The 21,637-nt window shown below is 41.2% G+C and overlaps 1 protein-coding gene across 1 annotated transcript in view; it reads left to right on the top strand.

Moving 5' to 3' along the window:
* PHLPP2 (PH domain and leucine rich repeat protein phosphatase 2) overlaps positions 1 to 21,637 on the top strand; it is a 73,079-nt gene that overhangs the window by 41,368 nt on the left and 10,074 nt on the right. The window contains exons 7-15 of the mRNA XM_060000530.1: positions 202 to 348; positions 725 to 955; positions 2,220 to 2,422; positions 7,352 to 7,412; positions 11,094 to 11,189; positions 12,498 to 12,653; positions 14,966 to 15,166; positions 20,090 to 20,252; positions 20,461 to 20,591. Coding sequence (XP_059856513.1) covers positions 202 to 348; positions 725 to 955; positions 2,220 to 2,422; positions 7,352 to 7,412; positions 11,094 to 11,189; positions 12,498 to 12,653; positions 14,966 to 15,166; positions 20,090 to 20,252; positions 20,461 to 20,591 — 1,389 coding nt within the window. The remainder of the gene's footprint in view (positions 1 to 201; positions 349 to 724; positions 956 to 2,219; positions 2,423 to 7,351; positions 7,413 to 11,093; positions 11,190 to 12,497; positions 12,654 to 14,965; positions 15,167 to 20,089; positions 20,253 to 20,460; positions 20,592 to 21,637) is intronic.

The following is a 21,637-nucleotide window of genomic DNA, read 5'->3' on the forward strand; positions in this document are numbered from 1 at the left end:
GAAGAGAGAACAACTCCTGTCGCACCAGACCTGGTTTTCTCAACAGCTTGCACTGGGTATTAGTTATCTTAGTGTCTGTGCCACACATAATGTTCGGCACATACTGAGTGCTCAGTAAATACTTGCAGAACAAATTCTTTGATGGACATTTAAAATAGATTACTTTTTCATTCAGTAGTATAATATGCCTTTGCTTTTTAGATTTTCTCAGCTTAAAGGCCTGAACTTGTCCCATAATAAGCTTGGGTCATTTCCTGTATTGTTATGTGAAATTTCTACCCTGACCGAGCTCAACCTTTCCTGTAATGGATTCCATGACCTGCCGAGTCAGATTGGCAATCTGCTGAAGTAAGTATCTGACTTTTACTAGATTTGTCTTTTCCTGTGTTTGCAGCGTAAGGAACTTGTCTGGCATTTGGAATGAAGGTAGTTCCATGAGCTCTTGCAGTGAAATAAATCATGTAATTATGAGGATTCTGGTCAGCAGCAGCTACTTGCCTGCAGAAGTAACTAGTCCCTCAGTTTTAACAGCAGAGGCTCTGATTACCCTTGATGTTAGAGGGACCATCTGTATTTCAGTTATCTTAGTAAGACTATTTAGATAGACCTAGGGCATTTTATCATTATTGGATTCATAATAAGTTAATGACAAGTCAAAATCCATAATTCTAGTTCTATCCATTCCAGTTAAAACTTTTCATCAAGTTTTGTTTTCTTCCTGCAGTCTTCAAACCCTCTGTCTTGATGGCAACTTTCTGACTACTTTACCTGAAGAATTGGGAAATCTGCAACAGCTTTCCTCCCTGGGTATTTCCTTCAACAACTTTAGTCAAATTCCCAAGGTTTATGAGAAACTCACTATGTTAGATAAAGTGGTTATGGCAGGAAACCAACTGGAAGTGCTGAACCTGGAGGTGCTGAACTGTATGAGCCACGTCAAACATGTGGATTTGAGGTGAGGTCATTCTTCACCGTGCCTTCCTTTCGCCTGACCTGTAATGGACCTTTACATTTTCTTTTAATGAAGACTTTTTAAAACATTAGGATTTTAGAACACTGTATGTTTTCAAAGCTGTAGTTAAGCTTCATTTTTCACTCAATGGCAGAGAGATTATGAATGAGGTAGGTGTACCATGTGGTAGAGACAAAGGTTGTTCTGACTTACCCTCCCAGCAATGTTTTATGAGAACTCCGATTTCATCACATTCTTATCACATTAGATTTTAGCAGTCTTTGTTGGATTTTAGCAGTCTTTTTCCTTGTTGTCAATGTAGTAGGTAGAAAATAGTATTTCATTGTTTTAATCAGCATTTATGGTGAGTGAGTTGAGTGTCTTTTTGTATACTTATTGGTAGTTTGTATTTTTCCATAAACTTGACCATTTTTCTATTGAATCATTGGGTTGCTTCTTGATATCTATTGTATTATAATTAAAATGTTAACAGTTTTACTACTAACAATTTTTAATAAGAGTTTTATTTCCTTTTTAAATATATTATTTATTTATAATCTTTTCCTAAAGGAAGCTAGTAAAACACACATACTGGATGTTCTGTCATTTACACTAAGTCATCGATGTCCCTTATAAAGACATAGTAACAGAAAAATTTATTGAAATGCAGGAAAATGAACAGGCTTGCATGCATTAAATCAGATACTTATATAGAAGAGAACAAAGAAGTCATTTTCTGTAATTTGCCCTTGAACTATTCCATATTGATACAGAGTATTTTCCTCTTCATTAATTGAGGTAATGGGAATCTTAGCACTAGAGAGAGTAGGCAGAGCAGTGAGAGGAAGTATGACTGCTTCCTCTTGCTCTTACCCAGTACTTACTCCGTGAATGCCTTGCTACTCCTAACCCGACAAGTTATCTTCATCTTCTTGTTCCTTTGTCCTATTCCTTCATCCCTACCTAATGTACTTGGTATTTGGGTGCAAGTTTTAAACTGTTTGTGGGCATGGTCCCCTTTCCTTTCTCTTTATTTAATTTGTACATGTATTTGCCAATCTGGATCGTCTCTAACTTAGTTTATAAACAAAGAACTCGAGGTACAGCTATCTGTGGTTATTTACTTAGTACCTTGCAAAATGAGGCAAGTAGTGAAATTCTTATGCTGTTTAGGAAAGAGAAAAAAGGATCATACTTCTATTTTTCTTTTGGTCAGCACATTTAGTAAAATTTATTTCTAATGATTTTCTTATTTCTGAATATTAAGGATGAACCATCTGAAAACCATGGTCATTGAGAATCTGGAGGGAAATAAGTACATCACCCACATGGATCTGCGGGACAATCAGCTGACTGACTTAGATCTTAGCTCCTTGTGCAACTTGGAGCAGCTGCATTGTGAGCGGAACCAGCTGAGGGAGCTGACGCTCAGTGGCTTCTCCCTTCGAACTCTCTACGCCAATTCGAACAGTGAGTTCTCTACCCAGTCTCCTGTATTTCCTCTTGTAGCTCTTGTCCAAGCTTTCCAAGAACGATGGCATCTGGGGTGTTCCTCAGATACTCTGCGAAGCGGAGTTTGAGGTTCACTGAGACCTAGCTTTAAGTTTGCCGTCAATACTTCAGTGGTTGAGATATGCATAAAAAGACATTGCAGGACAATTTGAGATTCACTAAGTGAACATAATAATAAGAGGCATTCTGCAAAATGACAGGAAGTCAGGAGGGTGGGCAAGCATGTTCAAAAGAGAATATCAGTGATGGTCTAAAACAAGGGTTGTCCAGCTACAGCCCAGGGGCTAAATCTGGCCTACCATCTGTTTTTGTATGGCTCACGTGGAATGGGTTTTTACATTTTTTAATGGTTGGATTTTAAAAAAATCAAAGGAAGAATAATTTTGACATGGGAAAGTTATATGAAATTCAAATTTAAGTGAATAAAGTTTGATGGGCACACACCCACATTCATTTGTCTACATATTAACCACTCTCATGCTACAGTGGCAAACTTGAGTAGTTTTAAGAGAGACCACGTGGCCCACAAAGGCCAAAATATTACTAAATATTTAGCCCTTTACAGAAAAAGTTTGCCAATCTCTAGTCTAAAACCTGTGCTGCCTCAGTTCCAGAATGAGAAGCCCTTCATTTCAATAGTGATTTGTTTGCCCCAGGAATATTTTTCAATGTAAAAGGCCACATATTTGTTGAGGCCATTCTGTTTATAGAGAGTTCTTCTTTACCAAAGAAATTATACAGTTGACCCTTGAACAACATGGGTTTGAGCTGCACAGTTTTTTTTGCTTTGTTTGTTTTGTTTTGTTTTGGCCACACCGTGTGGCTTGCAAGGTCTTCGTTCCCCAACCACGGATTGAACCCGGGCCACAGCAGTGAAAGCACTAAGTCCTAACCACTGGACAGCCAGGGGATTCCCTGCACAGGTCCACTTAAACATGGATTTTTTTCAATAGTAAATACATTTGACCCTTGAATAATGCAGGGTTTAGAGGCACCAATCCTCTAAACAGTCAAAAGTGGGAGTATAACTTTACAGTTAGCCCTCTGTATCCGTGATTCCGTATCTGTAGATTCAACCAACCACGGATTGTGTAGTGTTGTAGTATTTACATATATATATATATAAAGTTATATGCGGATTTTCAACTGCACAGAGGGTCAGTGCCCATAACCCCCACGTTGTTCAAGGGTCAACTGTAACTACTTTTTCTGTGTTTAAAGAAGTAAAGGAAAAGATGTTTAATTTCACTACGTATCAGTCAAAGAAATGCAAATTTAGATAATACCATTTTATACTCATCAAATAAAAATAATAACACTAAGTGCTTACTGAAGATGTGGAGAAGCAGTACCTCTCAAACGCTGCCAGGGGGAGTTGGTAAAGCCAACATGGAGAGCAGCATGATGGTGTCAGAGAAGTAAGATACACAGAGCCCGTGTTCTAGCAGCTTCCCTGCTTGGAATATCTCCCAGACACTCACATAGGAGATGTGTCCTAGAATGTTTATCACAGCATTGTATGTTATAGTGAAAAAAACTAAAAATATGACTATAAATAGGAAAATGGGTAAACAAAGCAATGATAAATTTATATAATAGAATATTGCACAGCAATGGAAATGAATGAACTAGAGCTTTGTGTATTAGTATGGATAAATCTCAGAAATCTTTTGACCAAAAAAAGAAAGTGCATATTTTGATATCCAGCAGTGAAAAGAATGGTCCTCTTGAAACAGAAAGGTACCTATGAATTACTCATTCTAAAAGCCTGTGGATTGGACTTCCCTGGTGGTGCAGTGGTTAAGAATCCACATGCCATGGAGCAACTAAGCCTGTGTGCCACAACTACTGAGCCTGAGCTCTAGAGCCCACGAGCCACAACTGCTGAGCCCACGTGCCACAACTACTGAAGCCTGTGCACCTAGAGTCCGAACTCCACAACAAAGAGAAGCCATCACAGTGAGAAGCTCGCACACCACAGCGAAGAACAGCCCCCCGCTCGCCGCAACTAGAGAAAGCCCACATACAACAATGAAGACCCAATGCAGCCAAAAATAAATAAATAAATACATTTATTAAAAAAACAAAAACAAAAAAATAAAAGCCTATGGATTTAGAATGAGATACCAAGATCTGTTACCCCTCCATGGTGTTATTTCCTTTTGGCCAATTGTAATCAGATAATTCTTGGTTTGTCTGACTTTTTAAAATTTTGTTCCCCTTTTTGATACTCTTGTGACCCATATTGGTCTGATTTTTGGAGAGATTAATTATATTCAGGATTTTATTACTTTGACTGGTGGTCAAGAATAAACATAAATGAGGTTTGCTTTCTTATTTTTAACACTATGTTAGGTATTCAGGAGTCAGTGGTTGAGTACACTATGATAGTTATATAAAATTTTAAAGCACATAAAAATGTTGTCTGCTTAGCTCTAAGTATGCCATGACAGTATGAAAGAATCCATGGGAATGATAAAAATCATATTCCGGATGGTGTTTGCCTCTTGGTATGTGCAGCGTTTTAATTCTTAAAAAGGCTGAAGCATATAAGGCAGAATGTCACGATTTGTTAAAAGCTAGGTGATGGGTGAAAGAATCTTCATTACCTTATTCCCTTTTCTGTATCGCTAAAATATATTATTAGGATAAAAGAGAGTTAAGACTTCTCTTTTCATTGCCTTTTATCATGTTATAGAAGCTTCAAATTGTAGCTTAGATTAATTGTTAGGGCTGTTGTTGAGTCGTGCTGTTTATACATGTTGTGAGATGGTAGTAGTTCTTTTGTCCTGGAAATACTTGTTGTCAGGCCTAATGTGTATTCTTAAAGTATCTAGAGACTCTGAATGACTGGCCCTCTGGGAGAAGACCCATTGACATACATGTAGGCCTTCTTAGTAGATTCTGTCACAGTACTGTTAATGGGGCTTGTTCTGTTCACAGAATCCTTAAATTGTACAACCTGGAAGAATTCACATCAACACTTGAAGTTTTGACACCTCAAAAGTAAAGAACTCAGCTTTCAGCTTCACAAAAGCATTTTTCCAAATGGCCAGCTAGCATAGGAAGTGCCATCACACCAGGGTCATCAGGGATATGCAAATTGGAACCTCAGTGTGACACCACTGCACACCTCCCAGAATGATGAGAATAAAAAAGGCTGAAAATACCAGTGCCCGTTGTTGGGCAACCACTTTGGAAAACTGCATGGTAGTATCTCCTGAAGTCACACATATGCACCCACCTCACTCAGCAGTTCCTCTCCTAAGCTTGTATTCAACATAAATGCTTATGTTAGTCCACAAAAGACGTGGACAAAATGTTCACAGAGGCACTATTCATAGTAACCCCCAGCTAGACAAGACTTAAAATGCCCATCAACTCTACAATGGGTAAATAAATTGTGGTATATTCCCAGGAAAAATTCTATACAGCCATGAGAATGGATGAACTACAACCATATTCACTAATATGAACAAATATCTCACAAGCACAATGTTCAGTGATGAAGCCAGACAAAAAAATTATATATAATGATGTGTATATTTATATAAATAGGTAAAAGTAATCTGTATGTGGGGTAGTGACTAGAGGGAGGGGGGATGAGGAGAAGTTTCCGGGCAGCTGGTACTGCTCTGTTTGTTGATCTGCCTACTGGTTATACCAGTGTGTTCTTTTGTAAAAATTCATTGATCTATACATTTAAGGTTACTGTAGTTTTCTTTATTTGTTTTGCTTTAATTAAAAATTAAGATGTTGGGCTTCCCTGGTGGCGCAGTGCTTGAGAGTCCGCCTGCCAATGCAGGGGACACGGGTTCGTGCCCCGGTCCGGGAAGATCCCAAATGCCACGGAACGGCTGGGCCCGTGAGCCATGGCTGCTGAGCCTGCGCGTCCGGAGCCTGTGCTGCGCAAAGGGAGAGGCCACAACAGTGAGAGGCCCGTGTACCGCAAAAAAAAAAAAAACGTTGCCAGGGAAAATTCAGTTATTCATTTTTAAGGTTAATAAGCTAAGCAATTATTATTAACATTTAACAGCTGCCTGATCCAGTGTGACTCCGTTGCAGTACCCAAAATCCTCCAATTAGTTGTCGTATTTGGTTTTCAAATGGGGATCAAGCAGTTAAATAAAGTTAGTCAATGTGAGTTACCCACTGTTGTTTTTAAATTTTTAATTTTAATAGATCTTTATTGGAGTATAATTGCTTTACAATACTGTGTTAGTTTCTGTTGTACACCAAAGTGAATCAGCCACATGCATACACACGTCCCCGGATCCCCTTCCTCTTGAGCTGGGACGAAGTGAGAGTAGCATCAACATATATACACTACCGAATGTAAAGTAGCTAGTGGAATGGGCTTCCCTGGTGGCCCAGTGGTTAAGAATCCACCTGCCAATGAAGGGGACATGGGTTTGAGCCCTGGTCCGGGAAGATCCCACATGCTGCGGAGCAACTAAGCCCGTGTGCCACAACTACTGAGCCTGCACTCTACAGCCCACGAGCCACAACTACTGAGCCCACGTGCCACAACTACTGAAGCCCGTGCACCTAGAGCCCGTGCTCTGCAACAAGAGAAGCCACCTCAATAAGAAGCCCACACACCACAATGAAGAGTAGCCCCCGCTCGCCACAACCAGAGAAAGCCTGAGTGCAGCAACGAAGAACCAACACAGCCAAAAATAAATTAATTAATTAATTAAAAGTAGCTAGTGGGAAGCAGCAGTGTAGCACAGGGAGATCAGCTCAGTGCTTTGCGATACCCACTGGTTTTCATCTTTAGTTCATGTCAGTAGGTGACATCAATTTTCATTAGCTTTCCCCCTTGTTTACTCTCAGTTACATTCTTCTTTGGAGAACGTCACTAACACCAATCTGTTTTCTGATTAGGGCTGACAGCAGTGAATGTCTATCCAGTACCCAGTCTGCTCACTTCTCTAGAACTCTCCCGGTGAGTGTGTCTCATGAGGGTGGCGCTTGCTTGATTCCTGTATTTAAGAGATGTCTGTGGGCACTTGCACAGTTTTGAGGTACAAGAAATGCTAATACATTGAAATATTTGGATAACCAGGAGAAGAGCAAAGGTTGAGTGAAGGAATAAGTTTAATGGCCATGCTATTTAGATAAAGGAAGGTCCTCTTGAAACAGGAAGGTGCCTCTGAATTACTCGTTGTTAAAGTTTGTGGATTTAGCATGAGTTGTAAACAAAGATCTCTTTCCTCTCCATGGCAGTGATTTTCTTTTTCCAATTGGAATCAGATAATTCTTGGTTTTTAGTGACTTAAAATGTTGTTCTCTTATTTTTTTGATACTCTTGTGACCCATGTTAATCTGATTTTCAGAGAGATATTAATTATATTCAGGATTTTATTTCTTCTGTTTGTGGTCAAGAACAAATGTAAATGAAGTTTGCTTTCTTTCCTTCATTCATTTTTAATACTGTGTTAGGCATTCAGGAGTCACTGGCTGAGTTTTACAGTCTAGTGGAGAGTTTGACCATCAAATAAGCAGTAAGAGGGCAGCATCGTAAGTGCTGTGAGTATAGAGTGCTAGAAGCAGGTACAAGGGGCAGTGGACAGAGTCCTATATGCTCAGGGTTTTCATAAAGATTAAAGGAGGGCTTCCCTGGTGGCGCAGTGGTTGAGAGTCCGCCTGCCGAAGCAGGGGACAGGGGTTCGTGCCCTGGTCTGGGAAGATCCCACATGCCGCGGAGTGGCTGGGCCCGTGAGCCATGGCCGCTGAGTCTGTGCGTCCGGAGCCTGTGCTCTGCAACGGGAGAGGCCACAACAGTGAGAGGCCCGCATACTGCAAAAAAAAAAAAAAAAAAAAAAGATTAAAGGAGACAGTAAACGCAAAATATGTAGCATAGTGCCTGGCATAAAATAAGTCTCTCAAGAAATATTAGCTGTGATAGCCAGGTTTCTTTTTGTTGTTGTTAACTTTATCATCATTATTATTAAGCTGTTGTTCTAGATTCCCTTCCATCCATTTCTTTCTGTCATATCTTCCCATCAAAACCCCAACATGGATCAAGACTAAGATTGACCTTCCCCACTGAGCTTGATCATTACTGAAGAAGATCATGTATTTAGTTTCCAGCCTCATCTGGAGTCTCTTCTGCCGTCAGCTCCTTCGAGTGTCCTGACATCTGTTCCAAATTGCTTGGCTTCTCTCAGCCCCACTGCCCCTCATCTCCTTGGCTCCAGGGCTCAGTTTCCCACTTGACTGGGAATATAGAGGTCATCATGGGTGATCTCTCTCAGCTTCCTACCCCCTTGTGTAAATTCATGTAGATTCATATCCGTCCTCTGCTTCTTTCCTCTGTTCAAGGCCAGTCCAGCCATCTGTGCCTTTGATCCCGTGCACTCCCACTGCCCTGGACCTTGCTCTGTTAGTCATCCTCCTCCTCCTCCTCCTCTCACGCGTGTTCGGTGTTTTTCTTTTTTCTTTCTTTTTTTTTTTTTGCAGTACGTGGGCCTCTCACTGCTGTGGCCTCTCCCGTTGCGGAGCACAGGCTCCGGACGCGCAGACTCAGCGGCCATGGCTTATGGGCCCAGCCGCTCCACGGCATTTGGGATCTTCCTGGACCGGGGCACGAACCCGTGTCCTCTGCATCGGCAGGCGGACTCTCAACCACTGAGCCACCAGGGAAGCCCTGGTGTTTTTCTTTTCCTTGGTCTCTATGCACACTCATAGCTCCTGTCTTAACAAACAAAAAATGTTCCCTTTATCTTGCAACCCCTCTAGTTATTGTCTGTTCCCTTATCCCTCTCATCCCTTTTTGTCCAAATTTCTCAAGAATTATCTGCATTTCTTGGCTCAATTTCCTGTTCCCCTTTGTTCACCCCACCACAACTGGCTTTAGATCTCCTCTTGTGGAACTTTTCTGTATTGACACTGTTCATCTTGTTTTCTTTTCTTCAAATGTGCTGTTTCCTTGGCTGGTTGAGACTGATTTTTTTTCATGCTGCTCTAACCATTTCTTCTGTCTCTTCCTTAACTCCTCTTTCTTAGCTAGCCCTTTAAAGGTCAGTTATCCCAGGGTCTCTCTTTGGCCCACTGCACTTCTCATTTGACATGATCTCATTTACTCCCAGGATTTCACTACACTTCAATGTCAGCATCACCCAGATCACCAGTCCAGATCTCCTTCCTTCAGCCTCAGACCTGTATGTCCAATTTCATAACAGATGTTTCAACCTGTACTTCTCCAAGTACCTCAAATATGTGCAAAATTAAATTTATTATCCACCCCTCCACCCGCACTTTAACTTGTTTTCTGTTTTGGCTTTTGGCGTTATCATAAGACAATCAGATCCAGATGGACACCACTGAAATTCATGATTCCCAACCTCATTTGGAGCCTATCAGTCCTTTCTCTGGATAGGATTTCCTCTCTGGTCATCTAGGCTAAAGCCTAAATATCACTTTTGATTCTTCCCTCTGCTCCACTCACATGTCTAATCCATCTCCAAGTCATTTTGATTTTTGTCTCCTACATGTTTCTGGCCCCCCTCCCCTCCCTTCCAGGTGTGTTACTACTCATTGAGGCCCTCATCATTCCCTGTCTGGAATTCTCGTTATAACAGCTTCCTGATTACGCTTCCTTTTACTAATATCACCACCTCAACCAGACCTCCGTGTATGCACGGAGTGAGCTCCTAAAAGTGCAAAACTGCTCACCAACCCTTCAGCGATCCCCCTATGTCTGCAGGATAAAGTCACAACCTCCTAGACATGATCAGATATTTCTAGCCTTGTTTCTTCCCACTCTGTGCTCTGTATTGGCTGTTCCAGCATCACCAAACTGCTTATTATTCTTTTCTTGCCTCTGTGCTCTAGCTCATGTTGTCACCTCTTACTTGGAATGTCCACCACACCTCCGGTGTGTACAGCATTCTTCAAATTCTACCCCGGATGTCATATTTCTTAGGGAGCTTGCCTTGAAGTGCTTCCTTCACTAAGCAGTCAGAGCAGCATCTGCGTTTCTCTTACAGCACTTATTTCATTCTGCCTCATCATATTGATCCATCGATCAGTAGGTACTTTGAGGCTTGGGGAAGCTAAGTAACATCTGAAAATAAATTCCTGTGACTGAGTATCTGCCCAGTGCGCTAGTAAATATTTGAATTCACATTCTAAATGATCCGGAACTTTTCCCCCACTAGTTATCTTTTGTCCTTACTTCCTCACTTTTATTCATTTCGTTCATTTTTTCCCAGAATTTGCTTCTCTTCTCCCCGCATCATTACTTGAGGAAATCCTACTCATCTTTGAAGATTTGTTTAAAATGCCTCTTCTTCCTTTAAGGCTTTCCTCCCCATCCCATCCCACCCCACCACACCACCTATGTGCTTTTCTATACCGAAGGCTTTTGTATCTTCATTGAGCCCGCAGCACGCTTGATCCAGTGTCAGGTATGTGTGTGTGCTTGTCTCTCTCCACGTTTCTATCAGCGACATTCATTGAGCACCTACTGTATTCCAGGCAGTGCATCAGGGATGCCTTGGGGATAGTGCTTCTGCCCTCAGGGAGCTCAGGGGACCATCAACGGTACATTACAGACTAGTGAAATGGAATGAGTTCCACTCATCATCTTAAATGATGCCTTTTAATTATTTATTTTCTGCAGAAACCTGCTTGAGTGTGTCCCTGACTGGGCCTGTGAAGCAAAGAAGATAGAAATATTAGATGTGAGCTATAATCTCCTGACAGAGATTCCTATGAGGTATGCATGTGTTAACGTATATATTATGTGTGTATTTAATTTATTTTCCTATATTTGGGTTGCCTTTCAAGGGTACTTAGATTCATTTGTTCAGTAAATATTGAGTATCTGCTAAGTGCAGGGCAGCGTGAGTGCCGTAAGGAATACAGTAACGCCTAAGGCATAGTCTTGGCCTGCAAGGAACTTAGTAAACAGATAGTTGGGGTGACTTGTGCAGAGATAACTGATAAAATGTAACAAGAGTTGCTGGCATAGGTCGGTGACATGATAGTGATAATAGAACATTTGTATTGGATGATTTATTATGAACTGGGCAATGTTCTAAGAACTTCACTTTCATTATCTTATTTAATCCTGTATCAACCTTATTTTATAAGTGCTGTTATCCTCCTCTTACAAATAACGAAACTAAGGCTTAGAGTGGGTAGGTAATTTGTCCAACATTGCACTTAACTAGGAAGTAATAGGAGCTGGCATTTGAATGGAGTAGTCATTCTTACTCCAAAGCCTCACCCTTGGTCACTACACTATATAAATAAAATGTTTTAGAAATTCAGAACTTTGGATAATTAGAGAATGCTTCATGGAGAATGCCTGTTTGAATTGACCTTTATAAGATGGTAGGATTTCTGTATGTGGAGGGGAAAGATACAGGTGTTGGGAGGTGTGGGGGGGTATATTAAAAAGTACCAAAATGTGAAATGTGAGGTTATTACTTAGTGGAGTCTTTAAAAGTAAATTAGAGGGTTTGTAGCATAGTAGGTATGAACACAGCTTTGGAGTCAGACTTTAATCCAAATCCTGACTATACCATTTACTACATTTGATGTGAGATCTTTGGCAAATCAAAGTCACTTAACCCTTCTGGACCTAATAGTTAAATGTCCTGGCACATTTTAAGAATTGAATAAGGAGTAGTGTTTGTTATAATAAATTTTGTTATTAGCTTATTATAATCAATTATATTAATAATAATAAATTCACTGAATTTTTGGTGCTATCTGTCTAGACCTAAAATCTAAATTGATTTATTACACAAATTGCTTTTTTTGTTTAGATGTGTTCTGGGCTGTGTGCTTTCATTAATTCACCTTTTCCCAGAATGACCTGAATGACTTCCTGGTGGGTGGTGGGTAAACATATGGTTGTGGCTGCTTTCTTGGCTCAGGCACCTGTCAGTGATTATACTGTCTAGAAGAACACAATTCTATTAGTTTACTGATTTTAGTTAAATAGCCAAGGGAAGACTCAGGAAGAGAGATTTAAGTCCGTTTTTTGTTGTTGTTTCTTTGTGCTCTATCCCCCTAGAATCCTTAGTAGCTTGAGTCTTAGAAAACTAATGGTGGGACACAATCACGTGCAGAACCTTCCAGCACTGGTGGAGCACATCCCTCTCGAGGTGTTGGATATTCAGCATAACTTGCTCACCAGGCTGCCAGATACCCTCTTCTCTAAGGCCTTAAAGTAAGTACTGTAGATTTTATTTGGAAGAGCAGAATCATTGGCTAAGCAAATTGCCTGGACTTGTCATTGGAGTAACATTTGGAACCATCTTTACAGAGTGTTTATCTCATAATCCAGCTATGTGAAGACTTACTTGCAATTTGTATGGAATAAAATATGACACTGTCTTTTTTTTATATAAATTTATTTATTTAGTTGTGGCTGTGTTGGGTCTTCGTTGCTACATGCAGTCTTTCTCTAGTTGTGGCGAGCGGGGGCTACTCTTCGTTGCAGTGCACGGGCTTCTCACTGCAGTGGCTTCTCTTGTTGTGGAGCACAGGCTCTAGGCGCGCAGGCTTCAGTAGTTGTGGCACACGGGCTCAGTAGTTGTGACTCACAGGCTCTAGAGCACAGGCTCAGTAGTTATGGCACACGGGTTTAGTTGCTCCATGGCATGTGGGATCTTCCCGGACCAGGGCTCAAACCCGTGTCCCCTGCATTGGCAGGCGGATTCTCAACCACTGCGCCACCAGGGAAGCCCCATGACACTGCCTTATGAGGCAGGAATCTTCAACTCAAAAGGTGAAATAACCATCAAGTACTTAGGAAGTTACAGTGTTGTAAACAGATTTAAAGAGCTTAGGAAGGTTCAGGCTTTCATCTCAGAAAGCCTCTTTGATCTTCAAATAGAGATTTCAGCATTCTGTTACAGCTTCTTTGGGTACTTTTCAGCTTTTGTATTAGGAGAAACGGGCATACCACTGAAGTTAATTTAGTTTTTGCTTCTAGCTTTGCTAAGCTATCACTAAGTTATATTCTTTATTTGCAGGGCTTTTTTACTCCCTACTTTGAAAACTGTGCATTTAAAGTTATGTTGTTCCAAAAGTATTATTTATTTTCTCATTGTAAATTAACAAATAGTATGTCTTCCTATTTTAATACCTGTAATCAGGTTTATTTAACACGTATGTCACCATTAAATGAAAATTGGTTTTTAATTATAGTTTTCTGTAATATGGAGAAGGCAGTATTTTTCTTCAATTCTGACGCGGAGAAAGCAGAGAGAAACAGTGGTAATTTAACTAGGCGGCAGGAGGCACACAAAAAGCATTTAGCCCTCAAGTGTCTGGCTTGTTCTCTGTCAGTTAATACATCTCTTAATGTGTAATATGCTTGGTTGGAGTTTCCTAAAAATAAAATCTTTGGAAATTCTAAAAAAACATTTGAGGGAAATTTTCTTTTTGGAAAGTTTTAGTGCAGTAACATTTGTTAATTAATAAGTATTTGTTAGTAATGCATTACAGTGCATTTCATTCTGATGACAGTCTGAATAAAATTAGTTTCAGCTCTAGAATCTTTAGTAAGGAAGTTACCTAGCAGTTGTAGCAAATCAATAATATTAATACTAACTCTGCACGGAGCACTTTCGGGATATATGAAGACACAAACAGACACACAGTTCCCTCAACAACTTAAAAGCTAATTCGCAATGTGGATCATACAGTTTGAAGAAGACTTAAGAACACAGAAGTTTAATAATATTAGCTGCCTTTTGCTGAGCATGTTCTGTATGTACCAAACACCATGCTAGGCAGATTTTTTAAATCATACCATGTTTTACTTCTTAGATTGGTGAAGATTAAAATGAATTATGATACTCAGTGTTGACAAAGGTGCGAGCAAATGCAATCGTATATCCTTCTAGTGGCATAGCCTTTCTGAAGTATACTTTGATATAGCCTTTCTGGGGCTCATTTTGGCAGTATATGTATAAAAATCTTAAAGATATATGTAGCCTTTGACCCCACATATTCTGCTTCTGGGAATATGGCCTAAAGAAATAATTGGGTGAGGACTCGAAGGTGCTCACTATAATGTCTATGATGGCAAACAATTGGAAACAGCCGATATGCCCATTATTAGGGAATTATAGGGGGATTGGCTAAATAAATACGATCCTATTAAAATCAGACAAACATTTTTCTAAAGGGTGTCCTCACAGTTCATATATTTGTGCACATGATACTCAACAGCATCGTTTCGGTGGTCATGCAGACAGTAAAACATGAAGCTGGGTTAGAATTAGACTACCACAGAATCCCGGGAACACAACTAAGCCTGCATTCTTCCCTCTCTGCTTGGCTTACATGAGTTGAGTAGAAGGAATTTTGTTTGGGTAGGCTCAATCAGAGAAAACTACCTGGAGGAAATTACTTTTGTCATGAGTTTGGGAGCACGGAAAGGCAGTGTTACATACTGAGGTGGCATGATGGTTTCCACACAAGAAGGCAACCAGTAGCCATAAAGGAAATGATTTGCATGTGTTCTGTCAGTCTCAGATACTTGAATGCATCTGCAAATAGTCTGGAGTCTCTGCCCTCTGCTTGCACTGGGGAGGAGAGTCTGAGTGCACTGCAGCTGCTCTACCTGACCAACAACCTCCTGACAGATCAGTGTGTGCCCGTCCTGGTGGGGCACCCGCACCTGCGAATCTTGCATCTTGCAAACAACCAGCTACAGACTTTTCCCGCAAGGTAAGCAAACGCGAACTTTGATCGTATCAGATACATAACATGATTCTGCATTTGTCAGACTACATCACAGCTATTTTACTGGGTACTCTTGCTTTATGTTGACCGACTTACTGGTGCTGTGATTCTACTACTTGAATGGGAAAATCTGTACCCTGTTGTTAAGTATCAGTAACCACAGACATTGTGGTTAAAATGTGTTGAATTCTTAGTTCTATTTACTTAATAGTGGACTAAGAATTTTCAACCTAGAAAGTACAGGCTTATGAAATAAATTAAATTCTGAAGATAATTCTTTCTTTTCTCCTTTCAGCACTGATATATAAAATACTGTTGAGTCCATTAATTTGTTCATTTTTATATATGTTGAATGCCTACTGTATGTCAAGTACTGTGTAAGTACTAGGGAAACAGTGGTGATTAAGTTACAGTCTCTGTCCTCAAGGAACTTGCAGTCAAATTAGGGAAATAGACAAGTATATAGGCAGTTGCAGTGCAGTGTAATAAATGCAGGATGTTAAAGATATGCACGGGTAGCTGCACTGAAGAGATGAATAGTATTTAGCCAGGCTACATTTATAAGACATAAGAGGGATATTTAGTGTTGTCAAAGTTTTTTTTTTTTTACATCTTTATTGGAGTATAATTGCTTTACAATGGTGTGTTAGTTTCTGCTTTATAACAAAGTGAATTAGCTATACATATACATATATCCCTTGTCAAAGTTTTAAACAGTGTCAGTGGAGAAATAAGTATCTTCCAAAATACATTTGATTAAAAAAAATTTTTTTTAGAAAATTTGACACCAGAGGCACTTCCCTGGTGGTCCAGTGGCCAAGACTCCATGCTCCCAATGCAGGACGCCTGGGTTCGATCCCTGGTCAGGGAACTAGATCCCACATGGCACAATTAAGAGTTCGCATGCCACAACTAAAAGATCCCACATGCCACAACTGCAGATCCCACTCGTGGCAACGAAGATTTTGCATGCCGCAACTAAGACCCAGCACAGCCAAATAAATAAATATTTTTTTAAAAAAATATTAGGGGTTTCCCTGGTGGCGCAGCGGTTGACAGTCCACCTGCCAATGCAGGGGATGCGGGTTCATGCCCTGTCTGGGAGGATCCCATGTGCTGCAGAGCAGCTGGGCCCGTGAGCCATGGCCGCTGAGCCTGCACATCCGGAGGCTGTGCTCCGCAACGGGAGAGGCCACAGCAGTGAGAGGCCCGCGTACCGCAAAATAACAAACAAACAAACAAATTATTAAAAAAAAGAAAATTTGACACCAGAAAAATCCATTTATACCATAAAGGTAGTCATTAAAAATCATGTTTTCAAAAACTAAGAACATAGGGAAATGACATTTGATATAATTTGAATGAAATTTTATATATATATTTCATATAAAATTATATCATGTTTGATACAATTTGAATGAAAAGAAAACTGTATTTTTATTCTAATTTTGTTTCACAAATTTTCTTAGAAATGTGTTAAAGTTGAAAAACGTAGAAATTGTAATTTTTGTGATTATAAAATGAGATATTTGGAGATATTGATTGCTTCCTTGAATGAATTTGAAGAATGGCTTTTTATTAATTAATTTTTTTTCTCTTTTTTCCGGCTGCATTGGGTCTTCATTGCTGCGTGGGGGCTTTCTCTAGTTGTGGTGAGCGGGGGCTACTCTTTGTTGCAGTGTATGGGCTTCTCATTGTGGTGGCTTCTCTTTCTTTCTTTTTTTTTTTTTTTTTTCCCCAGTACGCGGGCCTCTCACTGTTGTGGCCTCTCCCGTTGTGGAGCAGAGGCTCTGGACACGCAGGCTCAGTGGCCATGGCTCACGCACCTAGCCGCTCCGCGGCATGTGGGATCTTCCTGGACCGGGGCACGAACCCATGTCCCCTGCATCGGCAGGTGGACTCTCAACCACTGCGCCACCAGGGAAGCCCTGTGGTGGCTTCTCTTTGTTGTGGAGCATGGGCTCTAGGCGTGCGGGCTTCAGTAGTTGTTTCTCACGGGCTCTAGAGCACAGGCTCTGTAGTTGTGGCACATGAGCTTAGTTGCTCTGGGGCATGTGGGATCTTCTTGGACGAGGGCTTGAACCTCTGTCCCCTGCATTGGCAGGCGGATTCTTAACCATTGGGCCACCAGGGAAGTCCCTGAACAATGGCTTTTAAAGTGAATACAGAATCTTAATTCCAGGATGTGATAGATCTCTTGAAATCCTATCCGATTAATTCAGTTTTTCTCAAATATGTTCATATAAAGTGCAAATGACGCACCACTGACAAGTTACATTAGTTTATGAAGCTGTTGGGAGATACCAGACGTAATACTCTGAAACTAATGAATTCCACCTAATTTGACGACACTCTTACTGTTGGAGTGGTCAAAAGCAGGCTGATAGAAAACTTAAAACACACCTAAGAATATGAAACTAAGAAGTTAGAAGTAAGGACAAGGATCAACAGGAGATTACACAAAATTAGAATAATCTGAATACAGATGATAAAACTAAATGGGTGACTTCCCTGGTGGCGCAGTGGTTAAGAATCCGCCTGCCAGTGCAGGTGACACTGGTTTGAGCCCTGGTCCAGGAAGATCCCACATGCCGCAGAGCAACTGAGCCCATGCGCCACAACTACTGAGCCCATGAGCCACAACTACTGAAGTCTGCGCACCTAGAGCCCATGCTCCGCAGCAAGAGAAGCCACCACAATGAGAAGCCTGCGCACCACAACGAAGAGTAGCCCCCGCTCGCCACGACTAGAGAAAGCCCGCGCGCAGCAACGAAAGACCCAACAGAGCCTAAATGAATGAATAAATGAATGAATGAATGGAATTTAGAGCATTATTTTAAAGAAAATGTATGTTCCGTACTGAATAATAAATCTCCTGTCAAGTTATCTCCTGAACAGTGTTATAATTGCACAGGCACAATCCCAAGTCTTTTGTTTCCTTTGGACTATTTTCAGAATCTAGCACAGTTCTGGGTGCTTAGTAAGACACTGAATGAGATACAGATGCTGCGTTTCTATCTATAAGTCAGAAGGATCCAAGTACGGAATTGTGTAAGAGAAAGCGTGAAATTTGGACGTGGGAATATTTTAAAAATATATTATTAAGTAAAAAAAAAAGCAAGTTATTAAACAATACATATGATAAGCATCATGTTTTAATTCGAAACATAGAGTTTCATGCATTAAAAAGGCCAAGACTACTCTCCACCAAATTGTCGTCGGAGATTAAATCTGGTTGTGGGATTAAAAGGTTTTTTTTTTATGTTCATCTTTATTTTTCAGTTTTTTTCAGTGAGTATTACTATTGTAATAAGAAAGAAAACAATTTTACTGAGCTTAACTATTTACAAAGTATTTATCAATTTTCTAGCAATGAAAATTATCAATATTTATGATATGTGAAAAGGGCAGGATATAAATTTCATGTAAAATCTACATATGAAAAATTTAGCAGGAAATTCAGCAAAATGAAAATAGTAATTTTTTCAAATTGGTATTATCATTGATTTATTTTCTTTATTTGCTAAACTTTCTATGTTACAACAGTTTATTATTTTTACAGTGTTTAAAATTGGTAGATAAAGAGAAATCAGAGCAATTTGTAATAATCTGATAAAGGTGTTAGGCCATCTTAAGATGTTTTGCTTACTGTGTGGAAAACTTTGCTTACTGGAGGGACAGTGTGAATCGCCTGCATCACAGTCCCTAGCACAGCGCTGTGTGCATTCTAGGCACTTGATAAATGTTTACTGAAGGTGGATTATGTTATGAATAACTGTAGAAATTTATTATTTCTTTTAAATTTATTTTATTTATTTAGTTTTGGCCGTGTTGGGTCTTTGTTGCTGCACAAGGGTTTTCCCTAGCTGCGGCGAGCGGGTGGCTACTGTTCGTTTCGCTGTGCATGCTTCTCATTGCGGTGGCTTCTCTTGTTGCGGAGCACGGGTTCTAGGCATGTGGGCTTCAGTGGTTGTGGTACGCAGGCTCAGTAGTTGTGGTGCACAGGCTTAGTTGCTCTGCGGCATGTGGGATCTTCCCGGATGCGGGCTTGAACCCGTGTCCCCTACACTAGCAGGAGGACTCTGTACCACTGTGCCACCAGGGAAGTCCCTAGAAATTTAAAACTAAAAGGAGGGAATTCTCTGGTGGTCCAGTGCTAAAGAATCCGCCTTCCAATGCAGGGGACGCGGGTTCAATCCCTGGTCGGGGAACTAGGATCCCACATGCCTCGGGGCAACTAAGCCCTCGCACTTCAGTTAGAGAGCCCGCGTGCCACAAACTACAGAGCCCACGCTCTCTGGAGCCTGCGCAGCACAACTAGAGAGACGCCCACGCACCACAACAAAGAGCCTGTGCATGACATCAAAGAGCCTGCGCAACACAACAAAGATCCCACGTGCCGCAACTAAGACCCAAAGCAGCCAAGAATTAAATAAATTAATTAAATTTAAAAAATAAATTAAAAATAAATAAAACTCAAAACAATCTTAGTGATGATTTAGTACAACTTCTTTACGTTATAGCCAAGGCTGTTGATGTCCGCTGACACTAATCTACCCAGTATTTTGGAACTAGTTAGTGGCAAAGCAAGTACTGTAACTGGTCGACCAACCCTAGGCTGATGCCAATTCAGCCGCTTCCTAGAAGTCAGATAATAGGAGGATGTTCATGCCCTAAAGATCCAGCAGCTGCAGTAGAAGCGCAAGGAGGGTTCAGCCCTTGAAATGCACTGAGAGGGAGGGAGATGCGGCTGAGGCTCGGCGAGAGTGTTTGTCCACCCTCGTGGCTGTTTCATTCTGGCTGGTCATTGGGCAGCAGGTCGGTCACCTCTGTACTCTGGCAGCTGTGGAACTTGTTTGGCAGCTGCTCATTTGGGTGCAGTATGGTATTTTGGTGTTTCCTTTACAGCAAACTAAATAAATTGGAGCAATTGGAGGAACTGAACCTAAGTGGCAACAAGCTTAAAACCATCCCCACGACCATCGCAAACTGCAAAAGGCTGCACACTCTGGTGGCACACTCCAACCACATTAGCATTTTCCCAGAAATACTGCAGTTGCCTCAGATACAGGTACTTCTGTGTGCTGGAATGGTGTCTGGGGGTGATGGGAGGCGTGTGACTGAGACAGTTCTCTTCTAAGGAAGAGGAAAGTGGCGGTTTGGGATCACAGTATATTTAATTGACTTCTGGGAAGAAATTAAATTCCCTTTGAGGATATAGTAGGACATTGACCCTTAGGGAGTTAAGAATTAACTTATTCTCTGTGTTTTCCTCTCAGTTTGTAGACCTAAGTTGCAACGACTTGACCGAAATCCTGATTCCAGAGTCTCTGCCTGCTACTTTACAAGACCTGGACCTAACTGGAAATACAAATCTGGTTCTGGAACACAAGACGCTAGACACATTTAGGTAGGAAGACTTATGAAGTTGAATCCACATGTGCTGTAACTCCCACCAGCCTTGTGTGGTTCTTCTTAAGGACTGTGGAGACCTCAGTTCATTAAAGGAGTAGAATGAATTAGATCATAAAGCCCCTCAGTTCTCTTCTTTGAGTCAGTTTTCGATGGGTGTTCTGTCCAGCAGTCAGCCCATAGATATTCGAACTCAACATCGTGGGTACTGCTCAGCCGTACCCCAGTATCTTTACAGGGCAGGTGTGGGGCTGCACCCCACAGGCCTGCAAGCCCTGTACTTGCCCAACCTCGAGACCAAAGAAAGAGCCCAGAGTCAGCAACAGAGACATCATGTTTTAACGGGTAGGAGGATCTTACATGTCTGAAGCAAGGTCCCGGAGCAACACCCCACCGTGTGCAGCATCTGGTGGGCAGGACATGGTAGTGTCTTTACTACTGGGGGAGAGGGAGGTTACCAGTTATAGAGGGAGGTTGGCTCATCAGTTACCTGGGAAAGGAGCAGAGGCACGCCCCCTTGCCAGCCCTTTGATAAACTCTCATAGTAGAGAGAGTTCTGCTCTAAAGATGAGAACAGTCACTAGCTGGGGCCGAGTGACGTGGGGGTGGGGAGGTAGGTATGCAGGCATTTACCGATCAGGCTCTGTGATTCAGAGGGAAGGTCAGTCAGGCGAGTAGGGTGTGGGTGAGGCAGGCACTGGTTGGGCAGGGTCATACAGAGAGCAAGAGAACAGCCATCCTGAGTGGGTGTGATTATACAGCAGGCATAGGTAATTTAGGTGGCACAGATCGCATTACATTACATCTAAGACAATGCAAGCTTATTCGTTGTACCAAGACTTCACTGTATCAAAATACTTAAAATAAGTAGACAGTTGAAACTTAGAAATCTTTGTTGTGCTTAGTTTTTCATTGAAATGAAAGGCATCGATTATAACAAAATTGGCCCCTATTTCTTCCTCCTACCCCTTTCCTTTCTCTCTCTGCTTCTTTTTTTTTTTTTTTTGCGATACACGGGCCTCTCACTGCTGTGGCCTCTCCCGT

This window comes from Delphinus delphis, chromosome 20 (assembly GCF_949987515.2).
Source record: "Delphinus delphis chromosome 20, mDelDel1.2, whole genome shotgun sequence".
NCBI classification, from domain to species: Eukaryota; Metazoa; Chordata; class Mammalia; order Artiodactyla; family Delphinidae; genus Delphinus; species Delphinus delphis.